We start from the raw sequence: 21,496 nt of genomic DNA, 5'->3' as shown, positions 1-21,496 counted from the left end.
GTTATCTCATTTCTCTTTAAAAAGTTTTTTGTATGTCTAAACAAATATATATTACTTACTCTAACCAAAGTCTTATGTATCTATACCTTGAAAACAAAAATCCTTCTTTACTGAATCTAGATATACCTACCAGTGCGTAACCCTCTTCATCTGATTCAGGCTGAGACAAATCAGATTCACTCCTCGATTTGATCAGTCTATAATTTGGACTTGCGTGACTAGCCGGCTCTCTGCAGTAAGACTTTCACTCCTGTCTCATATGCACAAAGAAAAGTTTTTCGATTTGGGACTGTTAGTGAACATAAAATTGAATGGAACTAGCAGCATAGATAATACACACACAATGAGGAGTAATTATGTCCGTTGATGGGAAATCCTAACTAACTCTTGTCTAAGCACAAAGCCCTTCTCAATTACATCAAAATAATTTGCATGCCACTAAATTAGAGGCATGCAAATAACCTCATTATGTTTCTCAGCTACTGTTGTTTGTATGTACGAAAAACTGCGCCTCCTCATTTACTCAGAAATCAGTATTACTCTTTACATTACTTTCAATTCATCCCAGTCAATTTGCAATTCTTCCTCGAAGGCTGTGTTAATTTCAGAAGAATACACTAACTTTGAGAATAATCCATTTCCGTGCATAAAGTATCAAAAGGAGGAGAGTAATGTTTTAAGTTTCTAGTCAGTCCCACCTGGTCATAAGTCCACCCCCTTCAGAGGCACTTGTTGAAGGTTGCTGCAACTGTCCTTCTTCCCTTCGCTTCTGAAGCTCTTCGATCACAGGACTTACTCCTAATATTAAGAGGGCACACCGATGGATCACGGAGTTGCAGGCAGCAGTGTACACATCCTGACCCTCAGGAAGGTCTGTGCTGACCCTTCGCTCTTGCTGAGACTGAGGAGATGGATCATCAGCTCGAGTCCCAGACCCTGCCCCACTGTTCATTCTATCTCGATCTCGGCTACGAGCTACTTCACGGGCTGAGAGGAAACACTGAAAGATTTCTGTAACATGCAACACAAAACAAGGTCTTAACACATGGGGAGAGAAGAGCAAAAAAAAAAAAAAAAAAAAAAAAAATAACAATAAAAATAGTCAAAATGTTTGGACCAAAAACTTACTGAAAGAGGGAAAAATTGTTTTTTAGACATTAAATACAGCATAGTAATAACTAAGTTAAAATTATAATCAAAAATACATGTAAAATATTAAACTTTTCATGAAAATCACAATTGGAAACACTCATGCCTTTACAGAATTTAGATTTGGTTGATTTTTATTTCTCCTCTTATTTCTGAATTTGATCAGTGGTTTTCAAGTGTGGTCTCAGACCAGCAGCATCAACATCATCTGGGCACTTGTAAGAAATGCAAATTACTGGGCGCATCCCAGACCTTCAAAATCAGAAGCTCTAGGCATGGGGCCAGCAGTCTGTGTTTTAATAAGCCATCCAGCTGATTCTGAAGTCCACAAAAGTTTGAGAAACACTGGATTAGATAAAATAACTGCTTATATTCGTGAACTTAGTACGAAAATGTCAGGTTTCAAAGAAACGGTCAAAATTGAAGCTGCACTAGTTATAATGAAAAAGGCCTCTTTTCCCTTCCAAATTCCATATAATATCTAACACCTACACTTTGCTGTATCTTGAACACATTAAATAATCACAAACACTAAAGGTCTTTGCTGAAACAGAATGTGGCTATAGTATATGGCCAAGATTGCCTCCAGAGTCAAATGGCATCACCAGGAATGTCCACCTGATGTCGGCTCTTCCCAATTTATAAGCAAAAAGGCAGTGGATATAACAAGGTTCCGATGCAGTGGTACATACTTCACAACAGGAAAACTTTTTTTTTGCTCAAATACGAAGTGAAGAAGGTATTGTTAATAGGGATCCAAGGTAGAAAAGTTGGTAAAACACTAGATTAATCTGTTCATATAGAAGTATAAACTTTAAAATTCATCTGTGTATTTTACAGAATTATTATAATATTTTCATTATGCTGTTGAAATCCCTTATATCTCTAAAAACCAAAGTAACAAATGCAGTCTAGAGATAGAAATCAGTTAAAGTAATTAAGAATGGACACTGGAATTTGGGACAGACCTGGTTTTAATTGCAGCTTCTACTAACTGTGGCCCTAGGCACATAATTTTGCCTCCTTAAACCTCAGTTTGCCCATCTTAAGAACAGGGTCATACTAGGACTCCTAACACTGTTGCACAGATTATGAATTAATCCATGTGAAGCATTTGACTCAGTGCCCAGTATATAACAGGTGCTCAAAAACTGTAGCTAGTTTAAAAATTATTACTCCCCAGATGACTATTATGCTTTCTGTTACTATATTTGAGGGCTACACTTTGCTACTATTTTTTCCCTTTTGGCCTTTGCTTTCAGGAATTTCTAAGCTAAGTTTTAAGTTCAACCACAAAAGTTCCCTCAGCCTAAGTTTTTAAAATAAAATTATTCTCCCTCCCCATCTCCATCCCCTCTTCATTTATCTTTTTCCTCTTGTTTTAATGGTTTTTGGTCTTGTTTTGAGCCACCCTCAAAATCATTTTTAGAAGTATCCAGAACACAAACTGATAATAAAGTGTCAAATTGATTTATATACACAGACAATCCCAATAGCAATTGCATAGCTGGTCATAATATTTTAGACTACAAAATGAACACATGCTTTAACCAAAGTGAATACATTCTTTAACTTAAAATAGTCAAATCACTCAAGATAATAATGAATGTTTTAAAAGCTTTGATAGTTCTCTTTAAATATCTAAATGATTACCTTTAAAACCTACTGTAGCCTTGGAATATAAAAATAATGAAAAGGGTATTTACCCAGCAACAGTATTCTCATGTATATTTTTTATCCCTACTGAAAATAGCAGTGTAGTCAGTGGGTAAAATTTATAATTGTAGAAGTTCTACATATGAAAATAATTGGGCTCTCCTAACAGGCATCAAGAGGCTCTCTTCCTCACCACACAGAAGCCAGCTAGGCCAATGGACAATTCAGTGCCTCCCAGAGGACATAGTTTGAATGACCTTATCCAACCGCTCATGAGCGTCTTTCATGCATGACACTCAGTGGAACGGGCATGGTTTCCAAAAGCCTGCTTCCAGAGCTTTCAGTCCCAAACATGCAATTCAATAGCTTCAGAATGGAAGGAACTATGACAGTTTTCAGAGCTGAAATGTTAGTTAATGTAAATTCAGATCACCAGTAGAAAATCAGATCCTTTTAGAAAAAACTATACAGAAACTTTTGTCTTTCTCTTCCCTAGTCAGTTCCCCTACCAAAAAGAACGGCACGGTGTGTATCTGTAAAGTAAGGTGTGTACTCACTGCCGGCTGTCATCACTTCATGTTCCCGTTCTTCCTCCTCATCCTCTGGCTCCGGATGCCCCTCTTCCCGGTCTCGCTCGGCTTGTTCCTCCATTTCAGCTTCTTCATCGATGGTCCGGGTAAATGAATGCTCCTGAGGATCAACATCTGCAGAGTCTTGGTTTTCTGAGATCTTAAAGAAATGATCAGAGCGACACTGAATATAGTTTTCAAAAACTGTGAAAAACTTCATTAAAACCTTGACTTTTTTACCATGGAAAATACTGCTAATATCAATACCAACACATGAATTTTACTACCAAAAAAAACGACATGCTAGATAAACCTGAAAAATTAGAATGTATGTACATAAAATATATACAGAAACACCTATATACTCTCTCTTCCTCAGTATTTTTATTATAATGTCATGCTATAAATTGATTTTTATATTGCTATTCAGTTGTAAATTCCTAGAGCTGCAATTTAAAATGAGTTAAGTATGGTACCAACAATAAAAGGTACTGAAAGAATATGAATTTTTATTCCATTAAGTCTCTCTCAAATTATGTATGTTGTTACTACACTGTATAATGTTTAATAATTCTAATTTAAAACAGTATTTTTTTTAAACTTTTTTTTTGTGAGAATATTTAGTCTAACCCTCTAACAAATTTCAATTATACAAATAGTATTGTTTTCATTTTTTCTTACTTTGCCCTTGAAGAAACCACAAATTAGAAATCTAGTAAGGACAATGTTAGTTTTATTTCCACAATGGTTATGCTACCTAGCAGTCATCTAGAGGAAAGAGTCCTTACAACAGGTTCTAAGAGAGTCACAATACCATAACAACCCTGTGACAGTACTATAATCACTTCCCCCACAAACCTCAGTATAAGGCACAAATGAAAAAATTTTAAATGATAGCCTCAAGATGCATAATAAAGGTTATTCGGTGATTCACGAGCCAGTGAATAACAAGATTTAACAGAGAAGGGGATACTTAGTCAGACTCACACAACACATAAGTCATTATTCCCACACTATGAGTTTCAAATTTTAGCCTCAACAAAATGGCAAAGTGAAGCAAACAGAGTTTTAAGGTCACTAACAAATAGATCCACAAATATGAAATCAGGGCATGCCAAAAGCACACTATAACACAAACATAGAGATAGAGTTTTGATTTTTAAAATCCAAGATCTTAATAATGAGTGAATAGCATCTAATATACAAAGTAAGCATTTCTGAAGGTGATGTATACTTATAAGTATAAGATCATGTTATCAGGGTTACCAAGCACTTTAGAAGTTATCTCATTTCTGGTGCATGAATTACTTCTGGAACACCCTTAATAAGAGGTTTCAATCTTTGCCTCCAGTAGTGGACAACTCTAATACTAGAAGGCTTTTTTCCGTATATTCAGCTAACAATAATTCTCCATTCAGTTGCTACCCTTTAGTCCTACCTGTGCCCAAAGGGCTATTTCCTCTCCTGCATACCGTGTTTCCCTGACAATAAGACCTAGCTGGACCATGGGCTCTAATGTGTCTTTTGGAGCAAAAATTAATATAAGACCTGGTCTTATTTTACTGTAATATAATATAATACTGGATCGTATATTAATTTTTGCTCCAAAAGACGCATTAGAGCCCATGGTCCTGCTAGGCCTTATTTTCGGGTAAACACAATAGAAGCTCTTTAAGGCAGCTATTATGTGACACCCCTTTGTTTTCACTTCTCTAAGCTAAACATTTTTAACATTTTCCAGTTCTTGTATGAGATGATTTTTGGACCCTTCACCAATCCAAGGTAGTTTGTTAATGTCCCTCGTAAATTATAACACCCCAAATTAAACAGAATAATTCAAATGTGGTCTGATCAGCATAAAATAAAGAAATATTAATTCATATGATTGGACAATTCAATTTGTACAGCCTAAGAATATATAATTTCTTAGCAGACATGTCATAATTGATAAATGTGGCATGAAATAAACCCCAAATCTTATACTCGTCCAATTTTTCACTAGAAAAAGACTACTCAACATTTATTGAATATCTGCAATAAGGGGGGGATATATTTTTTTCCTGACATAAACCAATATGGGAGCTCTCTCTCACAGCTTGCAGAAAAACATAGAATGAACTGATTTCCAACTTTACCCATCTGTCTCGTGACGATGGCCTGGTTTGAATAAGTTCAAGGTTCTTTGCAAGCAAGTAAACGACTTCGAACTTTGTACACACAACGGTACACTTCTGATAAGCTTTTTACCAGGTTGATATCTAAAGAAAAAAAACAAATAGAAAGTTACCTAATTTCTAACATCCATGAGAGCAAATATTTGTCTGAGGATAGTTTAAAGTTACTTACCGGCTTTCTCCACATGCTTGACTAAGTAAATTTGTGTGTTTCAGAAGAGCTGCAAGAACAAATCTGGACACCAGTATCTAAAAGTGACTCATTACTTAAAGTTGCACTGTCCCAATCTGAAAATAAAAACGATTCATTAACATTTAAAAGGGCTCAGAAAACAGTTCAGAGTAATTCTAATAGCTTTAGTAATCCAACACCTGAATGTTATAATTTTTCTAAACAGTTATTTAACAAGTACACCTACTAGATCCCACATACTATTTGTGTGCTAGGGATATGGCAGTGAACAAAACTAAGTACTGATCTCACAGAGCTTATATCCTAGTTGAGGGGGTAGCAGAGAGACAAACATAAATCATTAATAAGACAGGTAAATGCTATAGAGAAAAATAAAACAGGGTAAGGAGAACAGGGATTCTGTACTGTGTGGGATTCCTATTTTATACAGGCTGGACTGGGAAGGTCTCTGACAAGGGTACAGTTGAGTAGAGATCTAGGGATGAAAAAAGGGAAGAAGCCACATAGTGTCCCCTCAGAAAAAACTAATGTAGAGGTCCCGATGTGGGTTCACCAGAGGCCAGTGTGGCTGGAGCAAAGTGTGCATTCACAAGAGTGGTAAGTGACATAAGAAAGCTGGCTAGGGACTAGATCACATAGAGACTTGCAGGCCATTGCAAGTGCTCTAGATTTTACTCTGAGGGAAATGGCAAGCATAGTAGGCTTTGAACAGAAATATGACATGATCTGACTTGTGTTTTCAGAGACTCACTTTGATTGCGAGTGGAACACTTCCTATAGGACAGCAGTAGCAGAAGTCATTATTGCAGTTATTCAGGTGAAGAAATGGTGGGGGCTCAGACAAAAGTAGTACCCGTGGAGGTAATGAGAAATGGTCAGATTCCATATGTATTTTGAAGGTAGCCCTGTGATAGGATTTGTTGATGGATCAGATGTGAGATTCTGAGAGAAGTCAATGTTGACTATAAATGTATTTAGAAATGTGTTGGCATTTACTAAGACAGGAAGAACACTTTTGGGGGATACAGAGCTAGAATCAGGAGTCCGGTTATAAATACTATCTATTAGATCTCCTGGTAGAGATATCAAGTAAACTAGTCAAGTGTGTATATGGTATTGAAGCCATGAAAGGAGATATTGTGAATACATGTTACATTTACGTGGGTAAGAATGAAACAACAACTGGACAGAAATTAGTACATGCAATGGAAACCTAAATCACAGCATTAGATGATGAGAACTGGTCAGAAGCTTTCTTTCATGCCATGTTAGCATACAGTACTGTACTTAAAAATGCAGTACATTCAGTAGATTCCAAATGGGGGTGGGTTTACCATCTATTCCACTCTCAGAATGTCTGCTAGACATTCTGTTAATTTGACAGATTAATGTGCTACTTAAAAACAAAACAAAAACACCCTTGCAATATCAAGCCTCAAGTAAACTTTATTTGTTCTTAATCCTTTCTTAAACCTCCTACCTCAAGAGATAAAAATTTTACATCCTGGTTTTCTAGTCATTTCTGTATGCTAAGGTAAAAAATTAAGTTCAGATTTACCTATTTTACTGGTGAAAAAAAAACTGACAATATAAAGATTCCAGATTTAAGAAAGTCTTACGTCTTACAAAGAATCTTAAAATGACAGTCTGTATCACATACAAATTTTTCACATTCGGTTCTTGAGAATCATCTGTTCTAAGGGACCGCTTGCTATTCTGAGAACTGTGATGACTTAAAATTAAATAGGACACCATTTCAAGGAGGCTAACATTCAATTTAAAAAGCAAACTAAAGTAATACCCTTGCTGTGTTTCAAATTTAGCAGATTATCCTCCTATGCAATTTTTAAAGTAATCAGTTTTTTTAAAACACCTTCATTAAAGTTATGGTCATTTCATACCAAGTACTAAAGAATGTGTCCATTATTTAAGTATAAAGTTCAGGATACAGTATATAAGCAATTCAGCAATGGAGCTATACAATTAGTTTTTCTTCAGAAAATACAACTTAGAATGTAAACTTTTTTCCTCCTCATTACCATACTTTTGTAGCTCTGGTGGGAGTCCAATATCACAGAATGAATAAAATAAATGAATGGTAAACTGGATGAGACCTAAACTTTCAAAGGTTATCATCTCACTGGTGTTTTAAAGATCTGAATAATATGTATCTCCTTTCATTTTTATTATTCAAAATTAAAGACAATAAAAGTGACATTTGTATCACAGAAAAGAAGAAAATCCATTTTCTGTGACATTTTTATCACAGAAAGAAGAAAATCCAAAGAAATAGAGGGACACTAAAGATAGGATAAGAAATATAACATGGAAAACAACTAGGGATATGTGATTCTGAACAATCCAGGTCACTGTCAAAAGGGAAAACATGGGAGCTAAAAAAAAATCAGGTATATCCTTTGAAAACTTGTACATAAAATTAATTTTATTAAATATTAGAAACTAAATACCACTACATCTTGCACAGCACTTTACTACTAACTTAATATTAATAGTACACCTTATTTCTAATTGGATATCTTCACTAGCACTCTGAAGTAGCAGTGTTACAGAGGAGGAAAATGACCAGGCCTAGAGTTTAGACTCTTACATACACATCCTTTCAGTTCTGACACCAGGGCTTGCAAAGGGAAGAGATTCATTAACCTACTCTTATACTAAATCAATTACACTGCATGGAATCTTCAGTAAAATGATTGCCTTTGGATTTATCTTTTATATAAATCTCAATTTTCCCAAGTGGGTTTGCTGCAGTGGAATAACATGTTTACCCTAGAGGGTAAAGCGGATCAAATATTATGGTGATGGAAGAAGAACTGAGTCTGGGTGGTGAACACACAATGTGATATACAGATGATGTATTATAGAAATGTACACTTGAAACCTATGTAATTTTACTAACCATTGTCACCCCAATAAATTTAATTAAAAAATAATAAAATACAAACTATACATATATGTGTATGTGTGTGTATACATATATACTTAATATTAATATATATGTATATACACACACCATATATATGTATACACACACACACACACACACACATATATATGTAATATATGTAAATAGAAATCACAGGGGTCACCCTATGTTTTACAGAAAATACCCTAACTTAGGATATTTTCCACAAAGAGGAAAAATAAATTTTTAAAAATGTTATTTGTAAAATACCCTTTTCTATAAAAAAATAGGGTGACCCCGTGATTTCTATTTACATATGTTACATATATATTAGTATTGTGAGCTATCTAAATATTTAAACCCCCTTTACCCTCTTCATCTCACCTTTACTAACAGCATAATCCTGCATGCTGATCCAAAGACTTCGTGCAGGCTCTTTTGAACAACCCAATGCAAGGTCTACAAAGACAGCAATTTCAGGTCTCAATTTGTAATCAAAAGGTTTCTGTTCTTCATTTCTGAAAGAGCTACTTCTATAGGCCAACTCATACATTTATCTAAAAAAAAAACATTATTCATGTTATTATTTTAAACTTCATGAATTTTGGTGCTACAAATAAAATCTGACCACATTTATTTAATGCATAAGAAATGACACATCTCAAACCATTTTTAAGTAGATGATACAAAGTTCTTTACTGTTTCTCAATTGAAGCTAGTGTTATCATTTCCATCTCCTCCAGAAGAATCTGTGGCCAAATGTACCTTCCAAGGAAGAGTTCCAGCATTTGGTAGGCAGGGGCTTATATGCGCACAACAGTCTTTTATAATAACAAAAAGCTCTCTTGTTTGAAATGGAATGATACCCTCTTTGAGAAAATGGGGCCACTGGGAAAGATACTAGACAAGAATTTTCTAGGCTTAAAGGAAAACAATCAGTTAGGTATGATTCAAAAGAGATCAAAGATACCATGAACAATTCCTCAATTGATATTTACATTTGTTCAGGTGTTCCTAACTTTTCAATGGGACATTTGGAATTCAGAATTAATTTTCCATTATAAAACAAAACTGATAAATGATAGGTTCTGGGATAATACCAAAAGTCAATTTAACCCATAATATAATTGAATCATAAATTTATAAAGGCCAAACATCCTTTTCCTAATATTTGCAAGTATTTAAACATAAAGTGTAATATTTTAATAGTTAATGATGTTATAATTTAAAAACTGAAAAATAAGAATAAAAACTGAAAGTGACTTTACTCGTACTAAAGGCCAGTTAACTGAGTAAAGTAAGTATAACAGAAATATGAGGAACGTTAGAGATATAGATACTTTCGTCCTCAGGAGGAGATATAGATATGGTAACAGAGTTAAACACTAACAGCACAGTAACCATCTTTATGATGTTAAATATCCCTTGAAAAAACCATGATTTTTTACTTTTCTTGGTACAACTGTATCATAAAGTACCAGCTTAGCATTCACTAGCCATGGCCAAATCACCTTCTAGTTCATAAATGAAATAAAGAATATACATTCCTATATGGAAAAGAGGAAAATCTTCAATAGTTTTTCCTCATTCCCTCTCCAACCCTCCAACCCAAAGTAGAATCTTTCTGTGATTTTTGTTTTTCTTCGTTTGAGATTCTCTTAGATTGAGGTTTCTCTTAGACTTTCTTTCATGGATACTCTCTGAGTCTCTTTCTCTTATCAGAGAAATAATGAATTTTAGATCTAGTATGACCACATAGGCTATCGAATCTAACTCATTATTTTATGGATCAAAATTAGAGGCCCAGCGAGATTTTAAGGACCAATCATAGATAAAACAACTAGATCATCTGTTTAGGAACTGAAGAAATCCTCATTTCCAGACAGTCTGCGAGCTAGCCTGCCAGCAAAGTAGACAAATGGGAGATGAGGCAGGAAAAAAGGAATCACCAAAGGTACCATCAATAGGAAGGAAAAAATAAGCAATCATACAGTGTAACATCGCATGAAAGCAGGACAGGCTGGGAGAAGAACGACTACCCACTCACATCTGAGAGGTGTCCTGAGCACTCGTAGTCATGGTAGGCAACATATAGAGCTTTACTTTATATGAAGCAGTTGCATAACCTCCAAGCCCCAGAACAAAAGTAATCAAGCATTTCCATTTTTTGAGTTAGATGACTTGCCCCACATGAGTGATAAATAATGACAGAGTGGGACGGGGGCCTACATTTTCCTAGCTCAGGGACTCCCATTCACTCACTACAACAATACTGCCGGATTTAACTGTTTTTCTGAGTGCTCCAAGTTACAGTCTCAGATCCCCTGCCCTGGTAATGCTGCATTTGTGTTCAGTTAGTTCTCTACTCAGCAAGCCCAGAAAAAGTGAAATTTCCACTGGATGTGTAAACACAAGCATGTATTTTAAATGTTGTAAAGAAGCGTATTACCTAACTGAGGAGTGTCCATCTCTACGCCGTCACTAAAAAGTGGTGTTTTCATCCATATGCAGTGTCCTGTTCCTCTGGAGACAAAGGGGAGCCCTGAAGCATGCCACCAAGGCACCGCCCAATAAGGAGAGCAATTGTTCTTTCCAGATCCACAAGCCACACCCAGGATTGGGCAGGCTGAGGTAACGGCAGGCCAGCAGGGTCAATCAGTTCTGGCCCTCCTGAAGACAAAACCATTAGTAATTGCGCCTTTATCTGGTATTCAAGAGTCTCAAGCTTTCTCATTTCTATTGCACTGCAATAAGATATTGAAGCAAAATAATTTTACCAAGAAAAGAAATGATAACGCTTTCTGTGTATTTCTCTTTAGTAGCCTAATTTAAAACACATTCAGATAAGTTATGCTATCAAATAAAAATTTCCTTTATAAAATTAATTAATTTTAAGATAAAAATTAAAGCAGTATATGACAGAATTATCCCAAAGGATTCTATTTCTATTCTTCATTATCCAGATCAAATTTCACCACCACGAGTGAAGCAGCTCATCCCTTCAAAATCAACACAAGAGTTAATCTGCCAAGATGATATTTAGTGCTATGTAATGCTTTTAAGGCCTGAATTCAGAATTGTCTTGTACTAAGATCCAGACCCATGCTTTCTTATTGAACATTTGTTTTTAAAAGTTCTTCACATTAAATAAAACAAAACATGCTTAGCCATAAAGATAAGAACAGATATCAAGGCTTTAAGAAGTTATAAGTGACTTGCCCAACATCATACAGCCAAATTACCAGCAGAGCCAAGACTAAAATCTAGGTCTTTTTATGCATTAATCCAGGACTCTTTCCAAAAAAACATGTGATTTCACTTAAACTTCAAAGATTTTTAAGATTTCAGTAATGAAATTCCTTTGACAGCCTTAGGACAGATAGACTCCAGTGGAAAAATATACTGATGTATTCTAGACATGATATTTTAAGCTATATTCAACTGAATGGAATCATCAACATTTTATAAATTAAGAGAGAATGCAAGAGTCATGCCTAAAATCAGAATGCTGTTTACTATAAAGTACCTAAAAAGAAAAACAGAAAAATAGTCCAAATTTCCACCTTTTACATTCAGCTATCTATGTATCTAACCAAAATATAAAATACTTTATTGTCAAATAGATTCAAAACTAAAAATCTTTGCATTTAAGAAATAAAAGTTTTAATCAAACCAATCCACTGATGTAAAATGTATCATTATGCTGCTGACTGAATTATGAAAGAATGCTTTATCATTCATTATAAGATGTATTCCAATTTTAACCATGTCAAAATTTGAAAAAAAGTGTCTTGGGATCAATGAAATACACAATTCAAACCTGATGACCATATAAAGACCCTATTCGTGACAGTTATATATGAGCAACTTAAGTTTTCTCATATCAGTGCCCTCTATAGACTGTAAGCTCTTAGAAGATAACAACTTTATATTTTTCATTACATAAAATATCCAAGTGTCAGATATGATTTACCTGATGCATGCAAGAGGAACAAATTCTCTCAAAAGCATTATCTGCTCTTTTACCATATTTACTTACCATGAAGAGGCCACTGTAACTCCTGGTCTTCTAAAAGAGCGGCAGCTGGCAGGAGTCTATTAAGGCAATCAAGAGGTGGCAACAAGTCGAGGAGGTAACTCAATAAAGGCCGAGCCACGGACACGGGGAGTAACAGTAGGGAGTTAACAATCTGGCAGAGCATACTGCCTGCAGCGGAGACATATATCACATCTAGGAAGGGTAACAAATTCAACATGGATCAATTGTTACAAACTTTAAAAAAAAAAAAAAAACCTAAGAAATACTATTTTAGCCTGAACACTAATTCAGTACACTAATTCAGTAACTCTTTGCTGAACACCTACCTGGTGTGATATTAGTATTTACTCAGTTTCAGAAAGTGCCAACAGATACTTTGTGGGAAAGCATATATATATATACATCTCATGCCAACAAATTCAAAGGATTATAGCTGCTTTTCTTAAAATGCATTATGAATTTTTCATTCACAAATTTACCCTCACTTCTAGATTTACTCAAGAAATATTTATTGAGTACCTACAACATACTAAGTACTGTTCTAGGTGAAAGGGATAAAGCCATGAACAAAGAGCTAACAATTCCTGCCCTCGTGGTGCTTACATTTTAGTGAGGAAAGACTTTATGTTTTTTAAACCAAATTTACTTTTAAAACAATTAAGATCACCTCAAAACATCTATCTTTTTACTATCTGTATTGATTTTAAATCAATTTGGTTTCAATATTTCATTGGATTTGGGGACAGAGAAGCAGGGAGAATCATTCAGAGATGAGCTCAGTTTGAATGGATTAAATTTTAAATGCCAGTGCAACAATGAAATGGAAGTATCTATTAAATAATGGTTTTCGTTTCTCAGCTTCTTTTTTTCAGTTGGGGATCTTCAAAAATGAATTGGTTTTGGACATACTGAATTTCAGTTGCCTTTAAGACAACCAAGAAAAGTAGGTAACTAGAGAGAGGCTCCAGTGTGAAAAAGTTCTCAGCTAGGTGCAAATATGGGGGTCAACATACACATAGGGTGGTTAAAGATAATGGGACCAGATAAGATCACTCAGGGAGAAGAGGGTTGAGGGCAAAATTCAGAGGAGTTTATGGGAACCAACAAAAAACAGTGGTCAGAGAGATATGAGTAGAAACAGATCTATGACTACATAGAAGCCCAGGAAAGCATTTCAAGAAGGAAAAAAGAACTGGAAAATGCTAAAGTAAAGAAATAGCAGTTAAAAATCTCACTTGATGGCATTTACAATTAATCTTTCTGAGTATGTATCATACAATGCCTTAACATTAGGCCTTTGTCATGCCAAGTAGCATCTTTTCAGATTAACCAGGTCAGTCACTGTTACCTTCACGCAAACAAAGATGAAAGGGATCTTCAAAAAGGAGGTTCAAGATCATTCCTATTCCACTCAGAGATTTCAGGCCCTCTTATGGCTTTGGACAAGCTAAGAACTCCTGCTTTACAACCACTGATTAAATCTGAAATCTAGCACCAAACACACCTCTTAATTTTTCTCCAACGCTGCCATTCCAAGGACTTTCTTTGAGCAAATTTGCAGAACGTGAATAAATATCTGTAGCATGAGGCAACAAGAGCTGAAGATGTTTATGAAGCAATGCCACACTGCTGGAGTTCTGAAGAAAAAAAGTTGCTAAATTACTTCTTTGAAAGATTCAAGGTACAAAAATATCATGGCTTAACCAAATATCTGCGTTTCAAGTTCCCTGAGAGACCACCATAAAAAGCAAAGAATCACATACCTCACTAATGTTATTGATATGGCAAAATGCCAGCAGCTGTTTCTGTAGTGAACACAGGAGTTCATGAAGATGAGCAGGCTGACTGTTCTCTGAAGATGATGTTCCAAGCAGAAATTTATCACTATTCTTTTCTAGCTCTCCAAATGCTTGATCCTAAAATGATACACAAATGAAGATTATATTTGAAGTGTTTGAGGATGAAAATAACGTCCAACCATAAGTGATTCTAATTTAAGAAGCCACTGTCTCCTTACTCCTATTATCAATCTTGAAATCTTTGCTATGTTGTTATTAGCTATTAGATGGTGAGATTTACAAGCAATTTCAATTTGTTTTTCCATTTAAAAAAGTAATACATATTTCACCACAGAAACTTTGAAAATACAGAAAACAAGAAATAGGAAAACAGTACAATACCCAAAAATAACACATTTCAGCATTTTAATGGTATTGCTTTCCAGATCTCCTGTGTAACTGCTTTGTTTTGTTTTCACATACTTGTGAATATCTAAGAGCACAATTCTTAGAAATTAAATTTGTTTCTGATTATAAAAGAAATAAGTGGACTAAACAGACATGACAATTAAATATAATATGTGATCCTGGAGTGGGAAGGGGACACTCAAAGGACATTATTGGGACAATTTAAATAAGGACTGTATATTACCGTGTTTCCCCGAAAATAAGACCTAGCCGAACAATCAGCTCTAATGCGTCTTTTGGAGCAAAAATTAATATAAGACCCGATCTTATTTTAATGTAATATAAGACCAGGTCTATAATATAATAAATATAATATAATATAATATAATATAATATAATATAATATAATATAATACCGGTCTTATATAATATAATACCGGGTCTTATTTTAATTTTTGCTCCAAAAGACGCATTAGAGCTGATGGTCTGGCTAAGTCTTATTTTCGGGGAAACACGGTAGTTCTGCATCCATGTTAAATTTCACAAATTTGATAATTGTTCTGTTGTTATGTAAGAGAATGTCCTTCTTCTTAAGAAATACATGGCTAAGTGCATAGGAACAGCCAGCATGACACCTGCAACTTACCCTCAAATGATTTAGAAAACTAGATAGATTAGATAGATTAGATAGATGGATGGATGGATGGATGGATAGATAGATACAGACAAAGCCAATTTGGCTAACAGGTATGAGAAATCTTTCAATGATTCTTCTAACTCTTGTGTTAAGTTTTAAATTATTTCAAGTTAAAAATATTTTTTAATAATGTTATGTGTAAAAAATTTAGAAAATACAAAAACTGTATTTTTAAAAAAGTTAAAAATCACCATTTGGTCAACAACCCAAAGAAAATCGCTATTAATATTTTTTGGTGTATTTTTTCCTGATTTTTGGTAGCTTTTTCATAATATTGCTTATTCTATTTTTATTATTTTCCAACAAATTCACAAATATTTTCTACATTTTTATAAGCCATGTATACATAAAACAAAACATAGAATATTCCCTAAAGCATATATAGCATGATTTACTTAACCATTCCCCTATTTTTAGATATTCTAGTTGTTTCCAAATTCTTACTTATCAAAATGATGTGAACATCTTTTACAAAATGCAAGAGAGAACCTCAGAACATTTTAAGGCCCTTGCTATATTAGCACCATTATAAGCTGCCAAATAATTGGCACTACTGGAGAAACTGTATGTTTGTGTCCCCTCAAAATTCGTATGTTGAAACTTAATCCCCGCAGTGTAGTAGTATTTGGAAGCAGGGCCTTTGTGAAGTGAACAGGTCATGAGGGCAGAGTCCTCATGAATAGGATTAGTGCCCTTACAAAAGAGACCCCAGAGAGCTCCCTTGTGTAAGTACACAGCAAGAAGACAGCTGTCTATGAACTAAGAAGCATGCACCGCTCAATTTGCCAGCACCTTGATCTTGGACTTCCCACCTTCTTAACTGAGAAATACATTTGTATTGTTTATAAGCTACCTAGTCCAGGGTATATTCTGTTACAGCAGCCCAAACAGCGGCCCAAATAAGATAAGCACCATTATTTTAAAATCTTGGAACATGATAAGTTTGGTTTAAATCACATCAGAAAGAAACAATAATTTATGATTTTAGCCTAAAAGAAGTTAGTGTTTTATTGCCATTTCCACATAATATATATATCTAGCTCATCCCTAATAACATAATAAAGGCATTACTTTAATTCAGCATAAATATTCCTTACAACTTTGGAAAAAAAATTTCGGTCAATAACAAGTGGATATACTGTAACACTATTCCCATTTCATTTGCAGCCAAACATCAGATTAAACTTAAATTCTTAAATCTGAGAGAAAATAATTCTATAGGAACAACTGTCACTCTGACTTAGTCAACAATCTTTTAATGTGGGCAGAACAGAACATTAAGACTTGTACAGAATAAAAACAATATACAGACCCAACAATATGAAATGATACACAATTCAAAGTTAAGTTGCACAGTACATTTTGATGCTAAAAACTGCTAAAGTGTGTGCAGTTATAATTACATGGTTAGATGGCGTTATCTGGGCAAGGCTTTCTAGAATGATGAAGTCTTAAAGAAGTTACAGATTGGTAGACAGGAAGAGTAAGCAGAAGACAGGTATGCCATGTGCATGAGCTCAGATGAGAATGGTGTGTAGCCAACTTCAGAAGAAGGTTCTTCTGAAAAGAACCTTCATCATTTGGCTTACAATGAGGTTATTTAATAAAACAAGGTTATTCTAGCAGTAAGATGCTGAGAAGAGACCAACAACAGTGAAAACAGCTACAACACTGCTATTAGTATTAGGTCATGATGACGAGTTAGAACCCAGAGAAACGGAAAGAAAATAAAGAGATGGATCTAAGAAACACCAGAGTAAGACTTAATGGCAGCCTAATACAGGGAAAGCCATAGTGTCCACTGTCTTCTATCCTACTGACCAGACTATTCTTCAATAGTACCAACCACACTCTTCAATTATAAGATTATATCTGGTAAGGCCAATCCTCATTATTATACCCTTCCTCATTATTCACCTCTTACAAAACATTGTTGACTATTTGTATCTGTTTATTCTTACACATTAACATCAAAACAATTTGGAAAAATTCTAAATTAAATCTCTTTGGAATTTTCAATTGCAAGTCACTCGGTACCCACAATAATTCAGATCTGATATGTTTTCCTCCTTTGGGGTTAGGAATCTAGAGTTTTACTTATTTCATTAATGTATGAATGTCAAAATACCTTAACCTGAAGCAATCCTTTCCCCCTCCAAAAAGAACTCCCTGAGCTTTATTCCTTTTTTACCTCCAAGAAAAAGGGCAACTTACTGTATAAAATCCTAAATTTCTTAAGAGAGTTTTCATCAAAATTTCAGCCAGATGGGTGTCTGGATGGCAGCTCTGAGTGCCATAAGGTTGATCTGAAAGGTTTCCGTATCCAGTACACACAGAAGAGAGGTCAGCAGCATCAGAGGGTGAGCTATAGCCAAGTAAGGAGGCTACATGGGTATGATCTTGCAAACTTGTCAGAATGATATCCAGTTGCATTCTCTAAAGAAAAATATTTCCATCGATGAAATAGGAACAAATAAATAATTAGCTTAAAATGTACTAGAAAGGGGGAAAAAAAGGATCACAGAAAAAAAGCTATACTAATCCACTTAACATCCTGATTAACAATAATCATTTAATAAGTGCATAATCAAAAGAAAAGCTACACCATTAATACCATTTGGGAAAACATAACTTAGTTTTATTCCACCCTTTATTATAATACCTAAAACGCAAAGCTAAAATGGCATACTCTGCACAATGATTTTAGCACTATAAATAAAGTGAAGTAGGAAATGCCAACACATAAATTATACTACATATTCCTCTACAGAGTTACCAATGAAACTATTTATTCTAATGTTTAAAATAAATCACTGAAATCTAAATTAACACAAAATACTCATTGGAAGGCATCTGGGGATATCATCAGTACATACCATTTTTCCCTCAAATCTATAACTCTATAATTGATTGTTCTACTTAATTAAGCAAAATATACTTATTTTAATATACAAAAGATATTAAAATGGAAAGAATACACATACTCATGTCATCATATACTTTTTCATAGCATCTATCTTCTTTTACTTTTTATGTAAGCAATTTCAAACAAAGTTCTGGGCATGGAACCAACAGTAGTACATGCCCTTGATTTCAACTCAGTACATTACAAGTAAACTAAAGGGTCACTGGTTTGACAGTAGAAAAATTAATCATAATTTTAATAATTAACCACAGATCATTTAAATTACCATTTACTTCACCTTCATTAGAAACCTGGGAACTCCTCCAGCAGAAAATATTAAATACTAGGATTTACCAGACCCATCAAATCAAGCATTATTTCATGAACACAAGGCAATCGACTAGTTTTATCTTCCTCGGGTGTGTGTGTGTTCGCGTGCGCGCGCGTGCTTCTGTGTGTGTGTGTGTGAGTGAGAGAGAGAGAGAGAGAGAGAGAGAGAGAGAGAGAGAGAGAGAGAGAGATTACCGGTTTACTTAGATAACATGCAAAGGCTCACCTGTCCTTTAGATAAGCTTTCCCATCTATCAGGTCCTTGGGGTAAAAGAGAATGAAGTAATTCCATACGTTCTCGTAATGGAGGTAACAGCATGGTTGCTCCCACTGACAGAGTTTCAATTACTACCTAATATCAAAAAAGAAAAGTGGGTTTATTGGCCTGGTTGTTATGTTTTTAATAAAAAGATAAAATAAATCTACTGACTATTAGGATCACCGAAGTCTAAAGAAGGTGGACCACGAAAGCTCAAATAAAGGTGGCATGTGAAAAAGAAAAGCACGCAAGTCCTTCTTTACTCGTAGATGTCGTAAAGAAGACCAGAATACATATTTTAGATATGCCACTAAATAGATAATCATCACCCAACAAATATTTAGTGTTGAATGTACCACACTGGACCTGGACAGGCTCCTTGCAGAGCGCTGTGGATGCAGAAACGAACAAGAGAGACCAAAGCCCTGCTTTCAGGAGCATATGGTCTAGTGGGAAAGAGAGACCCTGAGCGGGTATTATAAGTACAAAAGGAGTCACACAGGGAAAGTAAAAGGAAGTGTAAACTTGAATGAAGACACACAAAAGCAACAATTAACATGGACTATGCGCTCATTGGAAGGTCTCCCTAAGGATTAGGCACTTAAATTAAGAATTAAAAAATGAGCAGGACTTAGCCAAACAGAAGTCCAGGTAGTAGGAACAGCATAAGGAATAGCTGCATTATCTATGACCCATAACTTCTCTGCATCATCGCTTTTTTATCAGTAAAATGAGGCTGTTGGACTAGAAAAAACAAACACTCCAAGATTAAGAAAAGAACTCTTATAAATTGAAATATGACAGAAGAAATAAATAACCTCAATTGAAGGGTTAGAATATAAAATTAAATTTCTCACAAAACAGAAAGGAAAATGTGGAAAACAGGACAGAAAACACAAAAGGTCCAGAAGGCCTAGCATCCCAATAATAAAGAGTTCCCAAGAGAGAGAAAACAATGAAGAGGAAATAAGAATATACTTCAAGATAATTTTTTAAAACCTAAAGCTATGAGTTTTCAAAGTAAAAGCTTCCATCCAAGAATACACCACAATGGATAAAATCAGACCCACATCAGTTCATATCATTTTCAAATGTGAGAACACAAAGGACAAGTAGACTTGTTATAGAATCCAGGAAAGAAAAACAGATTTCCATATAAAGGATCAAAAATTTGAATAGCATTGATTTTCTGAATAACACTGAAAGCTAGACGGCAATGACTCCACAATTCTTATGGGAAAAGGATTTTCAGTTTAGAATTCTATGCCTGGACTATTCATGAAGCTATTGAATTCACAAGCTACTTAAGGGTGACTATATTTTCAAAGAACATATTTTCTATCTACCCTCTCTCAGAAGAAACTGATAAATGTAGAAACCCAGTTGACACCACCTTAATAAAGTGATCAAGGTCAAAAACTCTAGTAATAAGATACATAAATATCATGAACCCCGTGAGGTAGTGAGGACACATCATTTCTGTAGTATTCTTGTCAAAAATGCATAACCTTAGTTCAATCATGAGGAAAAACACAGAAATATTCAATAAAATAATTGACTAGCACTCATGAAGTGTCCAGGTCATAAAAGACAAGGAAAGAATGAGGAATTGTTACAGAATGTGGGAGACTAAGGAAAATAACAACTAAATGCAACACGGAATCCTGAATAGGATCCTGCAAAAGAACAAGGACACTGGTGGAACTGATAAAATTTCTAGTAAGGTGTTTAGTTTAATTAATAATATTAAACCATTGTTAATTTCTTGGTTTTGATCATTGTACTGTGGTTATGTAAGACTTCTGTATTACAGAAGCTTGGTGAAAGATACATGAGAACTTTATTATTTATGCAACTTTTCCTTAAGTCTACAATAGGTTCAAAATAATGCACTGAAAAAGAAACAAAACACAGCAGTAACAGTGATTGCTGCAAACAGATAAATCACCAGAAGCTTCAGGGTTAAGTACAGAAGAAACAAAAATAGCCCTCAACAGAAAAAAGCCTTATAACACATCCTGGGAGAATCCATCTCCTAAGGATTCTCCTAAGACAGAGTAGCTACCAAGGAGCCTCAAGGAACAAATAAACTTATTTGTTCCTTATTTTATGCCAGTAGTTTTCAACCTTTTAACAAATATTATACTCCCTCATTCCTGATTAATATTAAATCCTCAGAGTTCCCATTCCCTACCAAGTTCTATTAATACTCCTTCTAACTACAAATCAGGGAATGTCCCTCTAGCAGAAAAGTCAGTTATGTATTTTGCTTTTTTTTTAGTGACATGTAATTCACATGTCATAAAATTCACCTTTTGAAAGTGTAAAATTCAGTGGTTTTTAGTATATTTAGAGTTGTGCAATCACCACTGTCTAATTTTAGAATATTTTCATCTCTCCAAAAACAAACTCT

General features: G+C 34.7%; 1 protein-coding gene across 1 annotated transcript in view; it reads right to left on the bottom strand.

The window, feature by feature from the left end:
- Window positions 1–21,496, bottom strand: part of HERC1 (HECT and RLD domain containing E3 ubiquitin protein ligase family member 1) — a 171,383-nt gene that overhangs the window by 87,034 nt on the left and 62,853 nt on the right. The window contains 18 exon segments of the mRNA XM_033108207.1: window positions 131–219; window positions 222–250; window positions 699–1,011; window positions 3,363–3,534; window positions 5,510–5,557; window positions 5,559–5,618; window positions 5,620–5,632; window positions 5,721–5,791; window positions 5,793–5,836; window positions 9,052–9,186; window positions 9,189–9,224; window positions 11,117–11,173; window positions 11,176–11,337; window positions 12,707–12,898; window positions 14,211–14,343; window positions 14,470–14,622; window positions 17,804–18,025; window positions 19,051–19,176. Of these exon segments, the coding sequence (XP_032964098.1) occupies window positions 131–219; window positions 222–250; window positions 699–1,011; window positions 3,363–3,534; window positions 5,510–5,557; window positions 5,559–5,618; window positions 5,620–5,632; window positions 5,721–5,791; window positions 5,793–5,836; window positions 9,052–9,186; window positions 9,189–9,224; window positions 11,117–11,173; window positions 11,176–11,337; window positions 12,707–12,898; window positions 14,211–14,343; window positions 14,470–14,622; window positions 17,804–18,025; window positions 19,051–19,176 (2,055 nt within the window).

This window comes from Rhinolophus ferrumequinum, chromosome 6 (genome assembly GCF_004115265.2).
Source record: "Rhinolophus ferrumequinum isolate MPI-CBG mRhiFer1 chromosome 6, mRhiFer1_v1.p, whole genome shotgun sequence".
In the NCBI taxonomy this organism is placed as follows: Eukaryota; Metazoa; Chordata; class Mammalia; order Chiroptera; family Rhinolophidae; genus Rhinolophus; species Rhinolophus ferrumequinum.
This window is presented reverse-complemented; position numbering and strand designations above follow the sequence as displayed.